This window comes from Rattus norvegicus, chromosome 6, assembly GCF_021556685.1.
Source record: "Rattus norvegicus strain SHRSP/BbbUtx chromosome 6, alternate assembly SHRSP_T2T, whole genome shotgun sequence".
In the NCBI taxonomy this organism is placed as follows: domain Eukaryota; kingdom Metazoa; phylum Chordata; class Mammalia; order Rodentia; family Muridae; genus Rattus; species Rattus norvegicus.
The window spans coordinates 67,929,456-67,952,022 of NC_141539.1; the positions used below are offsets into that span (position 1 = coordinate 67,929,456).

At 39.6% G+C, this 22,567-nt stretch overlaps 1 protein-coding gene across 50 annotated transcripts in view; it reads left to right on the forward strand.

Annotated features, from left to right (window-relative positions):
• The window catches only part of Nrcam (neuronal cell adhesion molecule), a 289,546-nt gene that overhangs the window by 244,225 nt on the left and 22,754 nt on the right, over nt 1-22,567 (forward strand). For 14 of the 50 annotated variants that reach the window (XM_087554175.1, XM_087554177.1, XM_087554184.1 and 11 more), the window contains 14 exons: nt 1,719-1,830; nt 3,192-3,358; nt 3,455-3,602; nt 5,249-5,373; nt 5,797-5,826; nt 7,537-7,638; nt 9,518-9,715; nt 9,813-9,883; nt 10,997-11,222; nt 11,695-11,810; nt 13,325-13,529; nt 15,349-15,471; nt 16,060-16,245; nt 17,559-17,594. In XM_087554175.1, the coding sequence (XP_087410301.1) occupies nt 1,719-1,830; nt 3,192-3,358; nt 3,455-3,602; nt 5,249-5,373; nt 5,797-5,826; nt 7,537-7,638; nt 9,518-9,715; nt 9,813-9,883; nt 10,997-11,222; nt 11,695-11,810; nt 13,325-13,529; nt 15,349-15,471; nt 16,060-16,245; nt 17,559-17,594 (1,845 nt within the window). 50 annotated transcript variants of the gene reach the window in all.

Here is a 22,567-nt window from a genome sequence, read left to right on the forward strand (position 1 = left end):
GATTGCCCATAAAGCTTGTCTTCTAACCAAGTCACAGATATATATTGTTTCATGTGTAAAAATATGGCCAAAAAACCTGTAGAAAACTATGATGGACTCAAGCATATTATAAAGTGGTTGGTTAATGTGGTCACTATATCTCTCCTATTGGGTAAAATTACAAAAAGCTATATTTTTAAATTTATGTAAGAATTATTCTTGTGGCAAGCAGAAATTATACTTTAATCCTTTCAAATAGTGTATTGTTTTCCAAATAAAACTAACATAAGGAAGCCAAATGAGATTCACCATTTTCCTTCATAACTGCCCAGAAGCTCAGCAGTTGAGGTGAAAATGGAGGAAACAGATTTGGTTTCTGGGTTTCTTTTCATACTTCACTTCTATTGAATCGACATCTCATATGTGAGTAAGATCAATGCATATGTTACTCTGAGTCCTCACACAATGTCTTTCAGATTTATTAGTATCACACATACAGGATCCTCTTCTTTTAGAATAGTTATTTATCTTTATGCCTGTGGGTCTATGTGAGTACCTGCCCTGTGTGTGGAGGAGTCTACAGAGGATAGAAGAAGGCACCTGATCCTCTAGATGTGGAGTTTGAGGCAGCTGTGAACCCCCAGATGTGGGTGCTGGGAACTGAACTTATGTCTCCTGGAAGAGCAGCAAGTGTTCTTAGTGCTGAGCTATCTCAAGCCCCACTTCTTCTTTAAGGCTGAAAGACAGCACTTACATATGTCTGTTTTCTAACAGACATTCTAACAGGTATCAAGAGATACATGACTGTGGTTGATTTTCAATTTTTTTTAAATTTCTTTATTCTTATATGTTATGAGTACACTGTTGCTATCTTCAGACAAACCAAAAATGGTTTGAGCCACTGTGTGGTTTCTGGGAATTAAACTCAGGACCTTTGGAAAAGCAGTCGGTGCTCTTAACCACTGGGCCATTTCCAGCCCCAATTTTCTCTTTATAATCGGTGATAATCATCTCTGTTGGCCATTTGTGTGTCTCCTCTTGAGAAATGTCGATTTGGGTCCTTTGCCCATTTAAACAAATCCGTATTGAGTTCTTTGAGTTTCTTACATATTTTGTGTAATAGTCATATCATGCATATGATGAGCAAATATCTTTTCCTATCTATGGTTTTTCTCTTTATGCTCTTCATGCTGTTGCTTCTTTAGTTGTAAGAGGTTTTTTGTTTGTTTGTTTGTTTGTTTGTTTTGTTTTGCTTTTTTTTTGTCCTCTTTGTTTTTAAAAACCACACTTCCCATTCTGCATTTTTTTCCTACTTTCTCTATGTGTCTCCAACATTCCCAGTGTTAGGTCCTGAGCCGAGATGGGTCAGTCATTAAGCAATGGCATGCTTTCCTGCCAGACACTGTGCTGTTCCTAAAATGATTAAACAGCTGCATTCTTTCACTACAAGATACTCACGGTCCTAAGAGATACACATAACCGAATCAATAACTAAACAGCATAGAAAATACAGATAAGCCATCAGTAATTTATGACTCTAAAGCAACATGTTGACCATACATAAGGAGGTGTTTTGTCTATGTTGAGTGACTATATTGATGCCACAGATGCAGAACTCATGGGAAATATCATGTTGGTCATAATTGATAAACTTTAATAATCCTAAAACAACATGTGATAAACTCACTGTAAACCTAAAATGTATCCAGTGTTCACTATACCTTTTAAAAATGTTGTAGCTGAACCACCTCGGATTCTTACCTCAGCAAACACACTGTACCAGGTCATTGCAAACCGGCCTGCTTTGCTGGACTGTGCCTTCTTTGGGTCTCCTATGCCTACCATTGAGTGGTAAGTAATGGCTCTATTTGTTTTTTTGATACCTAATTCTGACTATGTCTGGTTTTAGTCCAAAAACAAACAAAAAATACAACACAGAGACCATCGGATTATAGTCTATCTAATCTTTTTCAAATGTTATTGACTACCTACTTTGTGGGCATAATAAATACTTTCACATGTGTAACATTTATATTACCAGAATGTTCTATTAACTGTATGGAAACTATTTTTAAGATTGAGGGCTGCCATATTTCACAGTGCCACGGACATTGCCTAGAAGTCTGTAAATAGTGTTTGAAGACTCATTAGGAAACGTGTTCTTGATAATAAATTACCTTGGGATTGAGGATGAAGCGTTGACTCAGGGGTTAAGAACACTTGTTGCTTTTGCAAAGGACCTAGGATTGATTCCCACTACCCAAGTGGTGGCTCTCAACTCTCAGTAACTGCTTATTTACATAAAACAACAAAATAAATCTAAAATAAAACAGCTTGGAGCTGGAGAAGAGGCTGTGCCTTCTTACCTCCCCTCTGACCATCCACTTTCAGATACCATTCCTGGGACGGGTCCTTCAGTTGTTGCTAGTTTATTTGTTTTAGAAGAGCTAGACAGACCAAAGGGAGGAGGGACAGCTACTGAGAATGTGTGAGGAACAGTTGGAACAGATAGGTATTGATCTTTAGCTACTGAGAGGAGAGTGACAGCAGGCTTAGGGGTAAAGGCAAGTCTCTCCAGGCCCAACCATAACCACAGAAAAAAGAAATATGAACACAGAGAGACCCTAGTGAAGGTGGAGACATTAACATTGAACTCAGATCAACTTTGGCTATCCCTGTTCATCTGTCTCCACTTCTCACACCTCACACACACATTTTCTTTCCATTGTCTGAACATTTGCTGGTCCTACTTTTAGAGTATAATCCTGAGCCTTGAAATCAAAATGTCTTCAAAATGTCATTTTACAAATGGGAGAAAGTGCACTTACATACCCTTATGTTTGTCTATTTTGTCATCTATTCAAGGATAAAATAGTAATGCCTTTATTTAATTGGGTATCTCATAAAAATTGCAACCCATTATATTCAGTCGTTCTAATTCTGCAAACTCCATTTATTTTCATATGCTCCTATTTCATGTACTTTCCTCTGATTTGTCAGAAGAATTGCTTGTGGAAAACCCTTCAGATTTTGGACAATACTTTTAATTTTATAACTTGAAAAGTGAAATCTCAACAGATGGTTTCATGTCCCCTTTATAAATGAGCAGAAATCTAACCTCTGTAGTCATTCAAAATGTCTTTGACCTTGACACTTGCTGCTGGCCACATTCTGTGTGTTTTATTCTCACTCTGGTAACTTTTGTAATGAAGGTTTAAAGGAACTAAAGGAAGCGCTCTTCACGAAGACATTTATGTTTTACATGATAACGGAACGCTAGAAATTCCTGTGGCCCAAAAGGATAGTACAGGGACATATACTTGTGTCGCAAGGAATAAATTAGGGATGGCAAAGAATGAAGTTCACTTGGAAATCAAAGGTAAGGCATTGTTAATGAGACTTTTTAAAGTACTATATGACCTGGAACAAATTCTCCAGCTTTGCCAAAATGGATAATGGTAATTTTGAATTTTAGATCCAACCAGGTTCATTAAACAACCTGAATATGCAGTCGTTCAGAGGGGGAGCAAGGTTTCCTTTGAATGCAAAGTGAAACACGACCACACCTTAATCCCCACCATTCTGTGGCTGAAGGACAATGGAGAGCTGCCCAATGATGAAAGGTATTTCAAGGGTCTTTCTTTCCTCTTCTCTCTATACACTGCTCTTGGTCAAAGGCTTACCAACATCATGCTTTCAGTGTTTGAAGTCAGCTGTCCACAAAATTATGAGACACGTATTTCCTTCCTTCTATAAGATACTTAGAACTAAAAGGATTTGAAATGAGAGCCAGAGAATGTTGGGCTTTGAGTGCTGATCTCCTGTGAGATTTGGGATGCAAAATTTCCTCTACATTTTGGACAACATCCATGGTTGTTTACTTTTACTGGTCAAGTCTCAACACATGTTTTAATCTGCACTCTACAAATGAGCAGAAATTCCATCCCCATCATCAGGAATTCACCCAACTCTGTGCCAGTACTTTAAAAAGTACTAGTTTGGGAAACTTAATTTCTTTTTAAAATTTAAACCTAAGAGCTGCAGAAGGAAAAGAAATCAAAACCAAGTAAAGCATTTAAAGGGGCACATTCAACTCTGTAGCTTGGGATAAGGCAAAGATCGTGGCATTTCTGTCTGAGGCCCTCAGGTTAACCTAGTAAAGACAGCTTCATGTGTGATTTTCCCATTACAGTGGCTACAAGTGATAGCCAGTGCTAGGGCTGTGGTTTCTGTGGTTTCTGTGGTTTTCTTGCTGCTGATCTGAGCCTGGGATGACTAAGTGGTATCTTATTGCTTGTTAATGACCCCACAATAATTTTCTGGCCTTTCTCTCTGTGTGCTCAAAGCTCCCTTTCAGGTAAGGCTTCCTCCCAGCAATTTAACATATGAGACCTGAGGTTGTAAAGAGAAGAGAACATAAAGAAATGACCATCAGGTTAGATCAGCTGAGGTGTGACTTGAAATTACTTAGAAGACAGTTTACAATGTCTGCAGCCTCACTGGGACCATGCATGAATCGTGCATGCATTATGCAAGTAACTTCTAGAAAACTCTTAATGAACAATGATGATCTAGGGATGAGAAAGATGCCAATATTTTTCATAGTTTCTGCTGTGGGGATTTATACATGTGAGAGAGAAAAAAAAAAAACCAACACAAATTTTCTGCAGCTAATAGTACCTTGTTTAAAAATTCTTTCTTTTAAAAATAACCACACAACCCTTAGTGAAGCAGTCTAGTGGAAGTAAATATGGAGCCCTTCCTCTCTCCTCAGAATAGCAGAGTAACTTTTACCAGTTAAAGAAAAGGAGAGATGGCAGTTAGGAACACTGAGTGTTTTTCCTCTGTAACGGGATCTGATGCCCTCTTCTGGTTTGTCTGAAGATGGCAATGGTGTATTCATATAAATATATGAATCTTGAAGATTTATATATATAAATCTTAAAAAAAATTGGAATTGGTATGCCATAATTGTACATATTCACAGGATACCATGTGACTTTTGGCCCCATTCCTAGAGGGCTACTGCAGAATCTCCTAAGATCCCATAAGCCCAACTGAAAACCATTAGAGTTACTATCCCTCCTACCCCGAATGTTTTTCAGGTTTATTAATTACTAAAGTGCTATATAGTGGTTCACTCTAGTTGCTGAAGTGTTTGTCGTCTTTCTCTTTTATCAAGTTCACAGAGATCATGGCCTGCGGGCAAGGCAGTTGTCAGCTGTGTCTAGTTGTCGTTTCGGCAGCTCTTCATGTGTTCTGTTTACAGGTTCTCTGTCGACAAGGACCATCTGGTGGTCTCTGACGTAAAGGATGAAGATGGTGGGACCTACACATGTGCAGCCAACACAACGCTGGACAGTGTTTCAGCCAGCGCCGTGCTCAGGGTGGTCGGTAAGGGCAAGAACAGATATAGTGTTGGCCAGACTCTTTATGTTAGATGGGAAAGAAAATTAAATATATTGAATATTTGTTTGGTAAATTTTTATGGCTACAAGAGCGAGTGATTTTCTTCCAGAGAGGACTTTGAGGAGACAATTTCTATATAAATATGCTGTGTGTAGATATATAGACTGTGACAAAGTGGTGGGTGTGCATATTTACTGACTTAAAAAAAAAACTAAGAAAAGTAACCTCTAATTTATACTCAGAGGGGTTTTGTATTCCTAAATTGTCACTATCCATTTGTCAATGTCACATCTCATAGCTAAGGAGAGAGCTTAATTTAAAAAAAATTAATATTGTGTTGCTTTTGTCTTCTTCTATGTTTCCATGACTAATTATGATTAAAATCCTTTATATTAATGTCCTTTCTAGCTCCTACTCCAACTCCAGCCCCCATTTACGGTAAACTAATGAGCCTTCTTTTTCTGTATCCTGTCAAGTGATTCCCCATTTGCAGACATCACCTTCTCTTCTCTGTCACACCATTGCATTTCTTTAAAGAAAATGGCTGCCAGCTATCATGGGCTTCATTTGCCATGGTCAATGTTTCCTTATAACCTAATAGTATACTGTAAAGTTAGACAATTGTGCTTATTGTATTTCCAGTTGTTTCTAAGTAATTTATTTGTTATTATAAAATCATTGCATCTTATAAAAATCTTCCTTTGACAGATTCCTTGTATGGTATGGTAGCATAAATCATTTATCACAATCTATCATCCATATTTTATGGAACAGAAAAGCTGTTTCTTAGAATCATTCTGAAAGCTGGATTTTACTGGTTTCTTAAGATATGCTTAGGAACTGGGGAGGTGACTCAGTGGATAAGAGTGCGTGCTGTGAAAACAAGAGGACATGAGTTCAAATCTCCTCTACCCATACATAAACAGATCATGGCAGTACATGCCTGTAACTCCAATTTTGGGGATAGAGGCAGACAGATCCTAGAAACTCCATAGCCAGCCACCTAGCAGACATCAGCACATGAGTGCTGTGTTCTTTCACATGAGTGTGTCAATTTCAACACTGCATATGCACACAGAAACAAATGTAATACACCGATAACAATAATAATAAACATTAAAGAAATATTATTTTGTTCTGAGAGTCCATTTCCAAGCAGTGTGCATCTAGGGGAAAACACTGATGTTTTATATCTGAGAAACTTACTCATTTTGTGTTAAAAGAAAAGTCACTAGGGAATTAGCAAAAGAAGGGGCCTAACAATGTTCTGTTGATTTTCTGAGTCTGGAAAATAGTCAGAAATTATATCCGGAAACACTTTTATTTAGAAAATGCATCCTAATTCAGTACACAAACATCAGACATAATTTTGTAGCATAATATCAGCTAGATTGTACATAGAATCACTAACCATTCTCTAAATAAACCTGCTCTCTGTGGACATATAACACTGCCTTACCGAAGAGAAAAAAAGATCCCATATATTTATATGTCCTCTAGTCCTCCAGAACTCAGAGACCCTTCTAGAAGCAAAGTTTTTTTTCTTTTAAGTCTCAGAGAAGAGAGTTAACTTCAAAAGCTCATTGCAGGAGGCAGCCCTGCTTCTCAGTGACCTCTGAGTCACTGAGTTGTCTGAAAGTAAGGACGCCTATGCATGCAGAGACCTCCCTATCCTTAAAAAGCAGTCCCAGGCACCTCCAGATCGAGCTTGTCTGTGTCTCAGCACACTGAAAAATCCTCCGAACAGTGCATGCCGCCTTCCTACATTTGTCTCTCAGACCTGACTGTTGAGTCCTCCTTGTCTAGTTGGCAATGAAGCTTTGGTGTTCTTTCTGTCTGTGCTCATTTCTGCTGATGAGAGGACACACACTGAGCGTGCTGAAGACACGCTCTGCTTCAGTGGATTTGGCAACCCCTAATTTGGTGTCTCTAGAAAAGCAAGCAAGCAAGCAGAACTCTGATGGGTTGGCTTGTGTGTACAGTGTTGTCAGCAACCTCAGTGGTGTCCGTTTCATGTCCACTGCATGCTCAGTGACTGGTAAAAGTGATGTCTCTAAGGTGTCCCTCTGTGTACAGTATCACAGATACAATAAAACCACCAACTTTCGAAAAGACATCTAACCATTTGTGTGTGCGTTTGCTCCACAGATGTCCCGAATCCTCCCTTTGATTTAGAATTGACCAATCAACTTGACAAAAGTGTTCAGCTGACATGGACCCCAGGCGATGACAACAATAGTCCCATTACAAGTATGTGGTAGCTGGTAAACCCAGTGGTCGCTCCTGAAGCATTATCTCTAACAATGCTCTAATACACTGCTGTGATTTCTTGCAAATGCATTTAATGCCATTCTCTTCATCACTGCTCTTAGAACCAAAGTATGATGCTTTTCAGAGATGGAGCCACTCCTGGTTACAGCTTCTGGCACAATCCTGAAAATGTTAATTAAGCAAGCACACTATCATTTGTGTTTAAGAACTCTAAGAATCACCTTATATGTCTCCACTGTCCTAGTTAGGGTTGTGAGAGCAACATGGGGAGGGGAGGGTTTTTTGACCTACAGTTCCACATCACTGTTTATCACAGAAGGAAGGCAGGACAGAAACTCAAGCAGCATAAGAACTTGGAGGCACAGGCTGATGCCGAGGCTGTGGAGGGCTGCTGTTTGCACCTTAATTAAGAAAACTCCCTACAGGCTTGCCTACAGCTGGGCCTCATGGAGGCCTTTTCTCAGTTGAGGCTCCTTCCTCTCTGATGACTCTAACTGTGCCAAGTTCACATAAAACTACCTAGCACAGACACAGGAGGTGCATCTTGAAATGAGTATTTATCCCGCTGCATTAAATGGTGCTAGTGTCCAGTCTAAACATTTGGAAATCGATCTTTTCAGACCCACAGCATGTAATAGAGCTGCTTATGTACAATAGGTCCCTATCTTAACATCGCTGCTTTTCTTCCCATTGCCCCTTGCTACAAAATGACACATTCAAAAGTGTCAGCTCCTGACTTTGATGACATCAATGGAGGGAATCAAATCAGATGAGAGACCAAAGCATTTGGATACAAAAACATTTATTAAGTCAGACTATGATAGGCTTCAAAGCCTGATGCAGAGTATCCCAGTGTGTGGATCATAGTTAGCTACATATGCCTCGCTGGTGGGCAGTTCGCTTGTTTGTAACTAGGTTGCCTCCATTGGAAACCATGAAGCAGTGTGGATTCTTTTGCACCACGTGGGTAAGCACATTTGCCCAAAGTCAATTGCTAGAAGTACAACCCCTCAAAGACTGTATATGTTAAAAATTGTTAGATATTCTCAATTGTCCTGTATAAAAGTGTATCAATTTACACTTTCCAGGAGGTCTGAGAATGTCACATCCAACAAAGGAGGTTAAATATTTGATTGCTGTCAATCTTCCTGGCGAAAAACTGCTTCTTAGCTGTAGTCACTGTAGTTAATTCATTTATGATAATATTTGAACATTGTTTCATATATTTAGACTTCCTCCTCATGCTCTTTTGCCCTCTCTTGCTCTGACCTTCTTCCCCCTTTGTCACTTCTCTCCCCCTTCCTTTTCCACTCTCTCCACGTGCTCATGACAGACCTCTATTCCTTTAATCCTCTACTCCTCTCCTCTTCTCTTCTTCCCTCCCCTCCCCTCCCCTCCCCTCCCCTCCCCTCCCCTCCCCTCCCCTCCCCTCCCCTCCCCTCCCCTCCCCTCCCCTCCCCTCCCCTCCCCTCCCCTCCGCCATGTCTCTCTGCCTTTCTCTATCCCTACTACCCTCTTAAGTCCCCTCACCATGCCCTGAATGAACTCTATTCTATACTAAAAAAACAAAACAAAACAAAACAAAAAAACCCAAAAAACAAAAAGTAAGACTTCCCATTAGAATATGCAGATTAGGCCTAAACAGTTTTATCTAAGTTGAGCTCAGCATCATAGGAGAAAATGCCAAATATTGCACGTGCTTAAGTATTGAACTCAAAATATCCTCACAGGAATTTTTTTCTTGCAAAATCACTTGTGTCTGGGTACTCTTACTTGCCACAAGGTATTTCTGGCAGTCTGTTCATAAGTTGACTGAATCACTGTGTTGGGTTTGTGTTATCTGTGGTGGTGTGGCCAGAATTCATCATCGAGTATGAAGATGCAATGCATGAGGCAGGGCTGTGGCGCCACCAGGCGGAAGTTTCTGGAACGCAGACCACAGCCCAGCTGAAGCTGTCTCCCTATGTGAACTACTCCTTCCGAGTCATGGCGGAGAACAGCATCGGGAGGAGTGTGCCAAGCGAGGCATCGGAGCAGTATCTTACAAAGGCCGCGGGTAAGGCTGGAACACAGGAGGCCGGCAGAAGACGGGAGGGTTCTCCATGCCTTCCCCAGAGCTGAAGCTTGCTTATGTGGGGCTGCTTCATTTCTAGAACCAGACCAGAATCCCACGGCTGTGGAAGGACTAGGGACAGAGCCGGACAACTTGGTGATCACATGGAAGGTGAGCCAGGAGGCCTTCCGTTTGCTTCCACCTTTTTTTATACTGAACAGAATCGGTCGTTTTAGAATAATATCTGAGTTCATATTCCTTTTGACCATTGTAGAAAAAAATCTTACCTGTATTTAGAAGGCAACTTTGTACAGTAATTAAACAGTTCTATCTCTGGGACCAAAATGGACAGGTGAGAATCACTGCTTGCCCGTGGCCAAGTGTGTGTCAATCATCTGTGTGATGGGAATAATAGCACAGCTGCATGAGACCGAAGGAACTAATGTGTGAGAAATGCTTAGCATTGGGCCTCACAGGAATATATGCTGAAAAAAATGCTAGCCAGACATTGTTATCACCATGCACCAAGCTATTCTCAGTAGTCAAATTGTTATTACAATCATCAATCATTCTTTTTTTTTAAGATTTATTTTATTTATTCCATGTATATAAGTATACTGTTGCTGTCTTTAGACACACCTGAAGGGGACATTGGATCCCATTATGGATGGTTGTGAGCCACCATGTGTTTGCTGGGAATTGAACTCAGGACCTCTGGAAGAGCAGTCAATGCTCTTAACCACTGAGCCATCTCTCCAGCCCTATTACAATCATTCTTACAGTATCTGTGGGTTCTAGATCTGAAAAGTTAATAACTAAAACCTAAATATTTGTTTATATAATGTTAAAACCTTAGATCTATGCATACACACACATATATGCATATTTATGTGCACATATGATAGAATAGACAGACCCAAAATTTTAATAGAAAAATAGTTGGTAAGTTTCCATCTCTAGGCAACAATGGTGAGCTATGACACTGACAGGAATACATAAAATAGATGTAGATAATTACATTTTAAGAGTCACCCACACTTACTATGGAGCCAGTCTTTGAAGGTTTATGTGTTATTTACTACATTAGAATTACGATTTACAACTTTGACCCAGAAACAGACCCTGGATCTCATCACAATTGAGAGAAGGGAAAAGGTCCCTGGAGACATGGGCATTTAAGAGCATGCATTTTAGTGTTTCAGCATTCACTTACTTATGTCTAGGAACTGGACTTTCTATTCCTGTAAAAGGCTGTGCAGTCATTCTGTTTGGCTTTTCTCATAGCCCCTGAATGGTTTTCAATCGAATGGGCCCGGCCTCCAGTACAAAGTGAGCTGGCGTCAGAAAGATGGTGACGATGAATGGACGTCTGTGGTTGTGGCCAATGTATCCAAATACATTGTTTCTGGCACACCAACTTTTGTCCCATACCTGATAAAAGTTCAAGCCCTGAATGATGTGGGCTTTGCTCCAGAGCCAGCTGCAGTCATGGGACATTCCGGAGAAGACCGTAAGTGTCCCCTGTCTATCTCATTCTACTCTTGCCTAGATGGACAGAGCTCCCAAGGTACAAACCTGGGCTATTTCCAGAGGTACCTTTGGTTAGCAAGCAAGAGGTAACAATCATTTTGCTTATTTCCCTACATTTGTACAGCCTACTACATGATAAATAGCGATTCAGTGCCAAGGAAATAGCTTGGTCATAGAGCATTTTCCTAACATGGGTAAGGCTTTGGATTCCAAATCCAGAGCTTAGGGGACCGGGGAGTTTAAGTATTAAATTTGCTTTCATAGACTCAGATGAACAAATAATGAAATGTCACCTTTTAACAGTCAACAATGTGTAGGGCAGGACTCTCTAACGTAGTGCAGAGTATGCTTCAAGCCAAAGTTATTAAATATTGTGACCTTTTTTTGTGTGAAATAAAAAAAAAAAACCCAGCTCTTTGCATCACCGCCATCCTTTCTTGTCTTCTTCTTAGTTCCAATGGTGGCTCCTGGAAATGTGCGTGTCAGTGTGGTGAACAGCACCTTGGCAGAGGCACACTGGGACCCTGTACCTCCCAAGAGTGTCCGAGGACACTTACAAGGCTACCGGGTAGGTGAAGGGAAACACTTAGTGCTCTTTACTTAGGAGCAGGACCATGGCGAAGGCCACTGGTCACATATGCTATTTTAGGTTGAGATTATGTGGTTCATCTGTTAGTGGACTTAAATCCACAAGTGTATTTGCTCACTGCTTCCAGCCACGCCTAAAGAATCCAGCTACACTTGACTTAAAATCTCACTTATCGAGGGTGATAAAATTATGTTTTCTCTGTATTTCACAGGTTTCCCACCTTTTTTAGGCCCTTCCAACAGACTGGACAGTATATGTGAAATAAGGCAGACTGATTTTTTTTTTTTTAAGAACTGTAAAAATGTAACAAATTCACCTAGTTTAACAATAATGTGGAGAACACTAATAAATCAAATCATATTTTAAGACTCTGTAGTATATAACTAAGTCATTCTTATGATCATTAATTATCTTTATTAAAAAAACCCACAGAAACAGTAATCACTAGAGGTATTTTTATTCATATATCCAAAGAACCCATGTATACTTATATCACTACTTTGATTTGACACTGACCCCTAGAGGATTCTTTTTGTACTGCACTGTATCCTCTTTTTTTTCCCCCACCCCAGTGACCAGATTTTGTATATGCTAATTTATCTTAAAAGATTTAAAAAAAAAAAAGCCTTTAAATTCCTAAGATACCTTCAAGAAGATGTAATGTACAAAAGTTCTCGCCTTTTGACCAAAGTTAGGCAACACCTTTTGATCTTTTCAAAACGGTGCCTAAAATATAAAAGTACTTGTAATTAGATGGTAGAGTATCTTAATAAACTAATCTGAGACTTGCAGTACAGGGCCATTGCAGCTTTGGAAGAATCCCTCACTAGCCCATGAGAGGTACCAAAAAAAACAATAATAATAGAAGCCTCCCTAGGGTGAGGATTAAATTAAGTAATGTGCTGTTTGTGTATAACTCCACAAGAGCATGTAAACAATGGGTAGCAAAATTCATACAAATAAAATACTTGTATATTTATTGTGGTCATTTTTATCATTCTGGAAAGAACAGAGTGAATCATATTCATTTCATTTATAGTCCTCCAGCAAAACAGTAAAGCACAGTTTTATTGTGTAGGCACAACTTTTGTCATTATCTATGGGCTTCTGTTTTGCTTGTCTAAGAACCAGTATCCATTAGTTCTACTAATATTCATGTAAAATGAACCAAGATATTTTTCTGGAAACCAGCAGTTCAGCTTAAAAAATATGAAAGAATGGTGTGCATGTGTGTTCCCGTCCCTGTGCATTCCTACAAGTCCATAGGAGGACTGAAAAGGGAGACGCTCAGGCATCACAGTGGATGTGTGGAGGTCAGAAGACAACTCTGTAGATTTGTTTATCTCTTCCTACTTTTATGTTCCAGAGATCTCACTGGGTTGACAGGCTTTCACAGGAAGGGCCATTGCCAGCTAGGTCCCCTTGCTTTGGTTGTGTAAGCATGATTATATTGACTTCCTGTGTGTCCCTGACTTGGGTTCTTGCCACTTCAGATTTACTACTGGAAGGCTCAGAGCTCATCTAAAAGAAGCAGACGCCACATTGAGAAGAAGATCCTCACCTTCCAGGGCAGCAAGACTCACGGCATGCTGCCAGGGCTGCAACCTTACAGTCACTATGTTCTCAATGTCCGAGTGGTCAATGGGAAAGGGGAGGGCCCAGCCAGCGCCGACAGAGGCTTCCATACTCCAGAGGGAGGTATGGAATGGGTGTGTCTCTGGGACCAAGGAGTATGCGGTACATCCTGAAAGGTTTTGTACTATGGAAGGACCTCCACTGAGAGAATACTCTGGAAGCAAAATGCATGATTAGAAAAAAAAAATCACAAAACTGGAAAAACATCACTCACTTATGACTGGTAGCCACACAAAACTTCAGAATGCAGAATGCTGTGTCCAGATGCCTTCTCCCCTTTAACTTGTCCTCTTCATTTAAGCTATCTGAAACATTGCCAATGTAGTGTGGGAGTCATCAGCTTTCTGAGCTGAGTCACCTTCTGTATCCTCTCTAAGTGTCAGAAGCTCCCTCTGGGAAGTGTGAGCGATGGGAGGAAGAAGTAAGAAAATACCCCCTAGGGAAGATATTTCAGTGGGTTGGAGTTGACGCTTGTGCCCTCATAACTTCTTGTATCTTACAAAGTTGTACTGAATTAGAAGGCTACAGGTCTTACATTAGGTGTGATGGAGCCTCCACCCCAGCACTTAGGATGCTGAGTCACAAGGGTTCTCGCCACTGTCATCTCTCACCAGTGACATATCCTTTGGATAGCTCCAGGGGTCATAGAAGAGAAAACTGGGATTAAAGACTGAAAAGGAAGTGGGAAAGAATAGTTTGTCCGAAGCTATTAAAAGCATCCTTCTACTAAATATATGTTGTATGGCCAGGATGAGAAAAGGGTCATGGCAATGGGAGAGAGCCCACATCATGCATTATCTTGGGTGCCATGGATACTAACTTGTGGGGCAGGAGCTCTTAGTCTGCAGGCTGTGGTGGTTCCTTCAGGATCTGCTGAAATATTTAAGGAATGTCATGAACCTTCTGCAATGGCACACTCATGCAACACATCAACATAGTTTTCTAAAGAGAAAAGACCTATGGCCTCTAGAAATTAAGAACTGATTAGGTTAAAGTTTAGAAGCTGGTGGCAGACATGATTGCAGGCCTGGACAAAGGACAGGAGGAAGACAAGAAGCAGAGAGGATGAAGAAAAGTATATGGTTGAGAAAAGGGTTTGTTGCCAAGATTTAGTATCCCAGGAGGTAGGAAAACAAGAACTCCAAGTTGACTGTCTGGTTTCTGGCTAGAGTGAAGAGGCGACCGTGGTGTCCTTAGTCAGTTTCTAGGGGATATGGCAGAAAGGCAGCATCCTGATGCAGTTCAGCCCCAAGCCTCTTAAAGATGGATGGCAGACTAGGCCTATTTCCTCTGATAATTTGCCAGCCTCTGTCCAGGAGACCTGAAGCCCTTGAGCCTCCTCCTCCATCCTGGGGTAGGGTGAACCAACATGCGGGCTCTCGTCTTTTACTTTCTGATCCTGGGAAGCTGTGAGCACTTGGGAGAAGCACAGCTCAGCCCTTGGGCAACCTGACCTGGGCCCAGAGCCCATCTGGGACTTTGTGGAAACACCTGGTTTGTTGGGGAAACAGCATTTAAGGGCCCAGAGCACAGCTGCTTCCTCTGAGAGGTCTGCTTAGGATGGTCTCCCTTAGCAACCCGTTTGCTTTCACAAATTAAGTCAAGTGCTGCCTGCTTTAAAATAGATAGTTTGAGTCCCTATAAAGGCAGTCTATGTATTTTGAGAAGATGATTTCAGTGAATTTAAATGGAAGTGGTTTTAGAAAAAAAGATGAGAGAGGGAAAGGAATGTTTCTGCTACAGATTTGTGTTAATGAAACAGCTGAAGCAAAAACCAAGCTGAAAACCAAACTTTAGATCAATTGTGTAAATAGGAGAAATGTGTTTACTTTGAAACGTTTTTTCTTTTTAAAGTGTGTTGACTGTTTGTTCTTCTTAAAAGTCCCTAGTGCTCCCTCATCTTTGAAAATTGTTAATCCTACACTGGACTCTCTCACTTTGGAATGGGACCCTCCAAGCCACCCAAATGGTATCCTGACTGAATACATCTTAAAATATCAGCCAAGTAAGTCACCATGATAGGGAAAAGTTAGGTTTTGAGCAAACTCCTGTTGTCAAATGCAAGCTTGTTTCATAATATTTATTTATACCTTCAAATAGTATTCCAGAAAGAGCTTCAGAGCATACCTGTTATAAAAAACTAATGTATGTTATTAAAGTTATGGTTTATTTAGGATATTACAGGTTGTTAAGTGTAGTCATGAAAGGGGTGGTGTCCTATCATTAGGTTAGAGACTATTATCTAGTAACAAGAAGTAAAGAGGAAGTTTCTTGGCCACAGGATGCCAAGAGAAGTGTTTGGAGTTATTAACAGTATCAAACTCCTCAGCAAAGATAGAGAGAAAACTGCTATTATGATCCAACCGTAAAATTTCCCTAGTGTGTATTCCAACAGGGAAAAATTCCACTTGTTTATTTTATACTATAGGTTACAGTTTACTATTTAAATGGTACTTTAGCCAACGCATGAGAAGGATTGTAAAAGGCTTATATACCGGGAATGACATTTTTGGTTGAAGCAATGATTTACAATAGTATTGTTATGACAACTAACTAATGGGCATTGTTCTTGTTTGTCATTTCTCATCCACAGTTAATAGCACACACGAACTAGGCCCTCTGGTAGATTTAAAAATTCCTGCCAACAAGACACGCTGGACTTTGAAAAATTTAAATTTCAGCACTCGGTACAAGTTCTACTTCTATGCACAAACATCAGTGGGATCGGGCAGTCAGATCACAGAGGAAGCAATAACAACTGTGGACGAAGGTAAGAAGGGTATGTATAAAATCCATATCATTACAAAGATCAGAGAATTTAAAAAGCATTGAAAACGTATTCCTTCTCTTATGGAATAGCCATCTTACCCAGTAACATGCTTATTTGTAATTTCTCATCCCAAATGTATGTAAAAATCAGTTATTTTGTTCAGCTGTTTGGGTATCTATTTTTCAAGCCTGTATGAAACTTCTAAACTTGAAATATTGGAGTAGATGGCTAACAACATGGCCCAGGGCTGAAGAGCTTTGCTCTTGCAAAGGCCTCAGGTTCAGTTCTTAGTACCCGTATGGTGACTCACAACTGCTTATAACACCAGTTCCAGAGGATCTGATGCACTCTTCTGACCTCCACAGGCACTTGGGTATACATAAACCCATGCAAACAGACACACATAGAAACAAATAAATCTTCTATATTGGAGTGGGAATAAGAAATAACCATATTTATCACAGGAGTTCAGAGTTTGATGTAACTCTTTTGCCTGTACACACATACACATATATATGTCTCTGTATAGTTCTAGTTCTAGTCCTGAGTCACTGTAAAGAATTCCTTTATCTACATATTGATTTATACTTCCTGGAAAGAAATAAAAATTAATTATTAAATACTGCACTTATTTATGCTTAGACATAAACATTGTATTTCGGTATGTCATCTGCAGAGAAAGCAAAAATGTTCCATTAAACTGAACACTTTGAAAAGACATTCAGAAATTTTTTGATTCAAAGAAAAGGATCAAAAATTGTGTAAAATAAGGCCGAATAGATAGCTCAGTGGTTCAGAACATGTTTTGTGTTATAGAGGACCTGATTCAGTTCCCACATGATAATTCACAACCATCCATACATCCAGTTCCAGGATATCTGCTGCCCTTTTCTGACCTCAGCATTCATACAGTACACATACATACACACATGTAGGCAAAACATTCACGTATATAAAATAAATATTAAAAGTATTTTAAGTATTGTAAAAAATTTTCTGGTTTTGCATGTCTCTAAATTGTAAAATTGCTTAAGGACTATACGTCTGGTTATTAGTTATCTTCAGTAGCTTCTATATCATATGAAATTGAAATTTCAATCAAAAAAATGGGTCAAAACATCCTAATCCTTCTTAGAATAATGGACCTTAAGTAATGTTTATATTTGGTAAGTTTTGGGACAGCACTACATTGTCCCTGAAATGGGCTTTATTCTTCCTGCATGCCTTAGAATTTTAATAAGTGCTTTTTAAGTAAGTGTACATGCTCATGGGTGTGTTACATCTAACTATACAGTGTCCTGTTTCTGTTTCCCTTCATTAAGCTGGTATTCTTCCACCTGATGTAGGTGCAGGCAAAGGTAAAATAATTCATCTGCATGACTTTATACTGTGTGAACTTTGCAATGTTAAATGTGGGGAAGTGCAGCATGGGTAAACTGAGGAACAAAAATATGCCCAGAACTACCGAAAGGAGAAGATCTGGGCTGATCATGACTTTCAAATTAACTTTTACATATTTTATAAGCAGAAAGTCACTTGTTTAATTCCTCCCAAATTTTCCCCGGTGCAAATCCTAATTGTAGATTGTAAGAATGTGATTTTTGTTAGATCAGATGGGACCAAAACTGGGGATTTGTCACAGATCTTCCATATGTCCATGCCACATATGAGGCATATGTTCAAATCCTAGATGAGAACAGCCTACCAGAAATAGATCCGCTGAGTTTCCTATAGCCATCTGTCTTAGCCACAGTCCTGGGTGACACAGTATGTTTGTACTCAATAGCATTACAACACCCCATCCTTTTGACCTTTGGTTTAGTAATACCAAACCCCTTACCTGAGTCTCTACAAGTGAGTGTTCCAGTCAGCCTGCATATTCTGCTCAGACGTCTCACTCCACTTGCCTTTAGCACTCACTGCTCAAGTCTCCTCATGCTGAGCTCTAGCCAACGGTCCTTAGTGGACAGCACCTGTTCTTTAGTTCTGACTAAAGTTTACTTTAGTCCTCTGTGTCCTATATGCTTTCTGGAAGAAGGTAACTTGTAATATTTCTTCCACCTGTGGCAATACCAAAGAACCTCCCTTCCCCTCTCTGACCTCTGGTTATTGATCCACCAGAGTCTGCTTTTAGAGAGCAGGTATGTGCCTGCCTCTAATATAGTGAAAGGACCAGAGTCAGGGCTTGTCCTGTGTTGCAAGAGACCAGGTGAGTATGAGCAGGAGTGAGCGAAAAGAACAAGAGAGCTGGACGTCTTGTCTTGAGTGTGTCTGCTCTTGTGAGCTTAGACTTGATACATAGTTTCATTTTTCTTAGAAGCTCTGCCTATATCCAGAAACTTGATGAATTACAAAATGCATATAACATTAATCTTAGAGTAAATGAACCAAAATTGTTGTTATTTTTAGTTATCCAAAATTATATTTATGGTTTTAGACTTCAGAGAACAAAGCTGTAGAAGTTCAAAGCTTCTACCTTATGTAGACTCACTCTATTGTATATGGATATCTGTTTTCTGGTATAATTATCACTAAAATGATGGGTATTTTTAGAATAAGTTTAACTCAGGAATTACACGGAAAGTCTGGTTGCCTCCCTGATGTGACCAGCATGTCCCTGTAGCTATGACCGGTGACTGCTAAGAACCTATGCCTCCCTGGGGCTGACAGTGAAGCAAGTCTGAGCTCCCCATTGGCTCATCATATTACAAGACAATAAATTCTGCTTTAAATAAACTCAAACTAAAATAAATTTTTATTGAAAGATTCTTTTTTGTTTCTCATTTGATGTTACTAAATTCAGCTGTGGGCAGTTAAAGAATATAAAAGATAAAGGTAGAATGTCTAAAATTAGATTAAGTCCTTAATATAAAATATAACAGGTTTCAAATAATAAAGGAAGTAATATTTAAATAAGAAAATGGTGAATCTGACCTCATTTTTATATTTTAATAGTATAATAATTAAATGCTGTTTACATGAAATGATGCTATTTTATCATAGTGATATTTAAATTCAAGTATAGTTTGTAATCCTGAATTTTTCTTCCAAGGTATTTTATTTTCTTTAATCTAACAATGATGAATTAAAGTGGCCATCTGAACCCTTCTTAAGTCCTACTGCATAGTGAACGCAAGGCTTGCACATTCTTAGTGTTTTCCTGCCATTTTCCTCAGTACAACTGAGTTGAGCACAGATCTTTAGGATCTTCAGGAGTTTATTGTGGTCCATTCTGATTCAAGCCATCAATATTTATGGAAGAATCACCTTGCTTGGCAGCTCTTGTTCCATTTCTATGACGCTTTACTGGACCTCAGGGTCTAGTGCTCTGGGAGCTAGCCCTATGAAGGTTTATCTATGAAATGAAACTAGACCTGAGCAAAGTAGATGTGGGTTTTGCCCCCCAACCCCACTGCTGGTAGATCTCTATTCCTGTATCCTAAAACTTTAATGATGATGCTCTTGACACCAGCCACCAGAACAGACTTACATCCTACTTAGTTGATACAGTAATGTGGAGAAATTAGTAATTGACAAGTTTACACAAGGCTTAATTTGCAGCCACCATGGTCATTCCAGGACTGAGCAGAGAAGCCCCACTGGGCAATAGCCAGGCCTGGGTTCTGTCTGAGATCCGACTCTCACAAGATGATTTTACCAGATCCAAAAAGTTGAAGACTCAAGTTTAATGTTCATGCCTTTATTTGACCGGAACAATAACAACAATCAAAACTACACAAATGCATTTGAACACTCGGTGTAGCAGGTGTCTCCTTGGCACAGACCGCATGACAACTTTTTACATGACACTGTACATCACAAAAGTAAAGCAAGACTTTGCCTTTCACATGGCTCAACTGTGACAGCAAGATGCCAAGTCAGTCATGGAAATGAAATGTTACATGAGCATAAAGAAGGAGGAGATTGAAAAAACAAACAAACAAACAAACAAAAAAAACCCAACAACAACAACAACAACAAAAAAAAAAAAACAAAGAAGGAGGACATTTATTTGGCCCAGCAGTGTCAGGAAAGACTCAGGAAAGGCCTCTTAAAGAACTGGTTCTTGAAAACCAGTTTTCTCTGGCAGATTGAGTCGAGGTTGAATTCTTGGTCAAAAAGCACAAGCAAAGGCCAGGATTGGAAAGCACACAAGGTGTCGTGTTATAACTTGCCATGTACTATGTGGAGAAAAAATGCCTTGAGTTGCGCCTAGAGCCACTTGGAGGTCAAAGGTGAATAGCTCTTAGCAGCCACAAAAGCCTGTAGTCAGAGGTGAGTCCTTGAGTTTGAACAGGGACGTCTTGCAGTTTAGGAATGTAACATGTGGGTTACTGTTGACATTGGTGAATGTTTACAGAGAGAGGTTGAGGAATCGGCAGGGAGACCCTTGGGGAAGCCAAGACCAGAGACAGCACTGAGAAACCCTTGTTGACTAGCTGGGACGCCAGGTACTCACTCAGTGAGTGAGAATGTGGAACAAGGGGCAGCTAACAGAAAGGTTAGAATTTCCCATTGTCAAACTGGCCAACAATACAACCTGAGGAAACCTCCATCTTAAATGGGTACATAGGAGAGAACGCTAAATACAAGTATGGTGGAAACCTGAAGGACTCAGTTCCTTACTGATTTCCTGTTTTCAGTACAGACACTTTAAATACAGTCGGCAAGACATTAGCTATCTAGAATATATCTGTCTTAAAATTAGAACTTTGTACTCTTTGACCAACAAGTTCCAGGTTGCTCACCCCACTCTAGCTTCCAACAGTGAACTTTCTGCCCTGTATTTTTGTTTGACTGCTTATATTCCACATATAATTAGACTTTTCTCTCTGTGTCTGGCTTATTTCACATAGCATAATGACTTCTGGATTTGCTGTGTTGTAAATAGGGCTGTCTTCTTTTGTAAGGCTGAGCAGTATTTCTTCACATATATGCCAGCCACCATCACTATCTGCTAATCTGTCAGTGGATACTTCCTTAGTTTCCCTGTCTTGATTCACAAAGATAGATGGCCTCATTCACTGAGGACTGGCATATCTTGAGGACACGAATATAATTTCAGTACAGCTGGAAATAAAAATGGAAGTGTCAAAACAATCTAAAGAAGAACCACTAGGAAGTAACAGAAAATAATATTCTGAGACACACTGTTTTAGGACTGGCTAGAAGACTTGTCAGGTAAATGTGCTTGCTACTAAGCTGATGACCTGAGTTCAACTCCTAAAGCCTGAATGGTAGAAAGAGACAAACAATTGTCACAACTTGTTTTCTGACCTTCACATATATGTCATATTGTGCATAACACACACATACATGGTGGGGGGAGAGAGGGAGGGAGAGAGAGGTAGGGGAGGGAAAGAAGAAACAAAAACATAAATAAATTGTTAAAAATTTTAACCCTTAAAAAGCTAGATGCTACTTGGTTAAAATTATTTTGCTATGGTCCTGTTTTCTGGGAACTTCTATAGTCATTACAAGATTACATTCTCCAGTTTTATGATGTTACAATAATTTTTAAAGACATGATCTAATGTATTCTAAGCCACCCTTGTATCCTAACATGACCTAGAACGTGCTATGTAACCGAGGAAGATCTTGAACTTCCCACACTCCTGCTTCTACCTCTGAGTTCTGGGCTTGCAGGAGGGGTTCCACCACACCTGGCTTTATACAATGCTGGGATCAAACCGAGCCTTCATGTGTATCATACAAGCACTCTTACCAACTAAGTCCCAAAACTAGATTCCAGAATTTGTAAGAGAAATTTATTGGTATGTTCTAGGTTCTAGCTGGAGATAGTTCACACACGTACCCATGTAACCCTTTGCGTTGATTATATTCTTGCCACTGGAGAAGAAAATCTGGGAAAACTAATTCAGTAATCACTCTGCTCTCTGCTATTCCTTTTACACACCAGAAAACAGCACAGAATATGCATGTTGTACACTTCTATCTCACAGGTCAAGTGTACCTTTTAACTCCTTCAATATGCCTTTAAAGTTTTATTTATCTTTATTACGTTTCTTTGTATATGATATCATACATCTGTGTGATATCCACCTCCCTACTGCCCCTTTCCAATCTCTCTGCACAGATCTCTTGATGCACCTCAGAAGTGCTTCATTACATGGCATTCAATTCTAAATTATATAACTCTGTTATATTCTATAATAATTATATATAATAATTTAAGATTATATAATTTTAAATTATATAACATTTTAGAATGAATTTCAGAGTCTGAGGTAACTTCTCAGTGCTTTCAAATCTAATATCCCATATAATTTCTCTGGGGTGGCAAAAGGATCTTACCATGTTAGCTTACCTA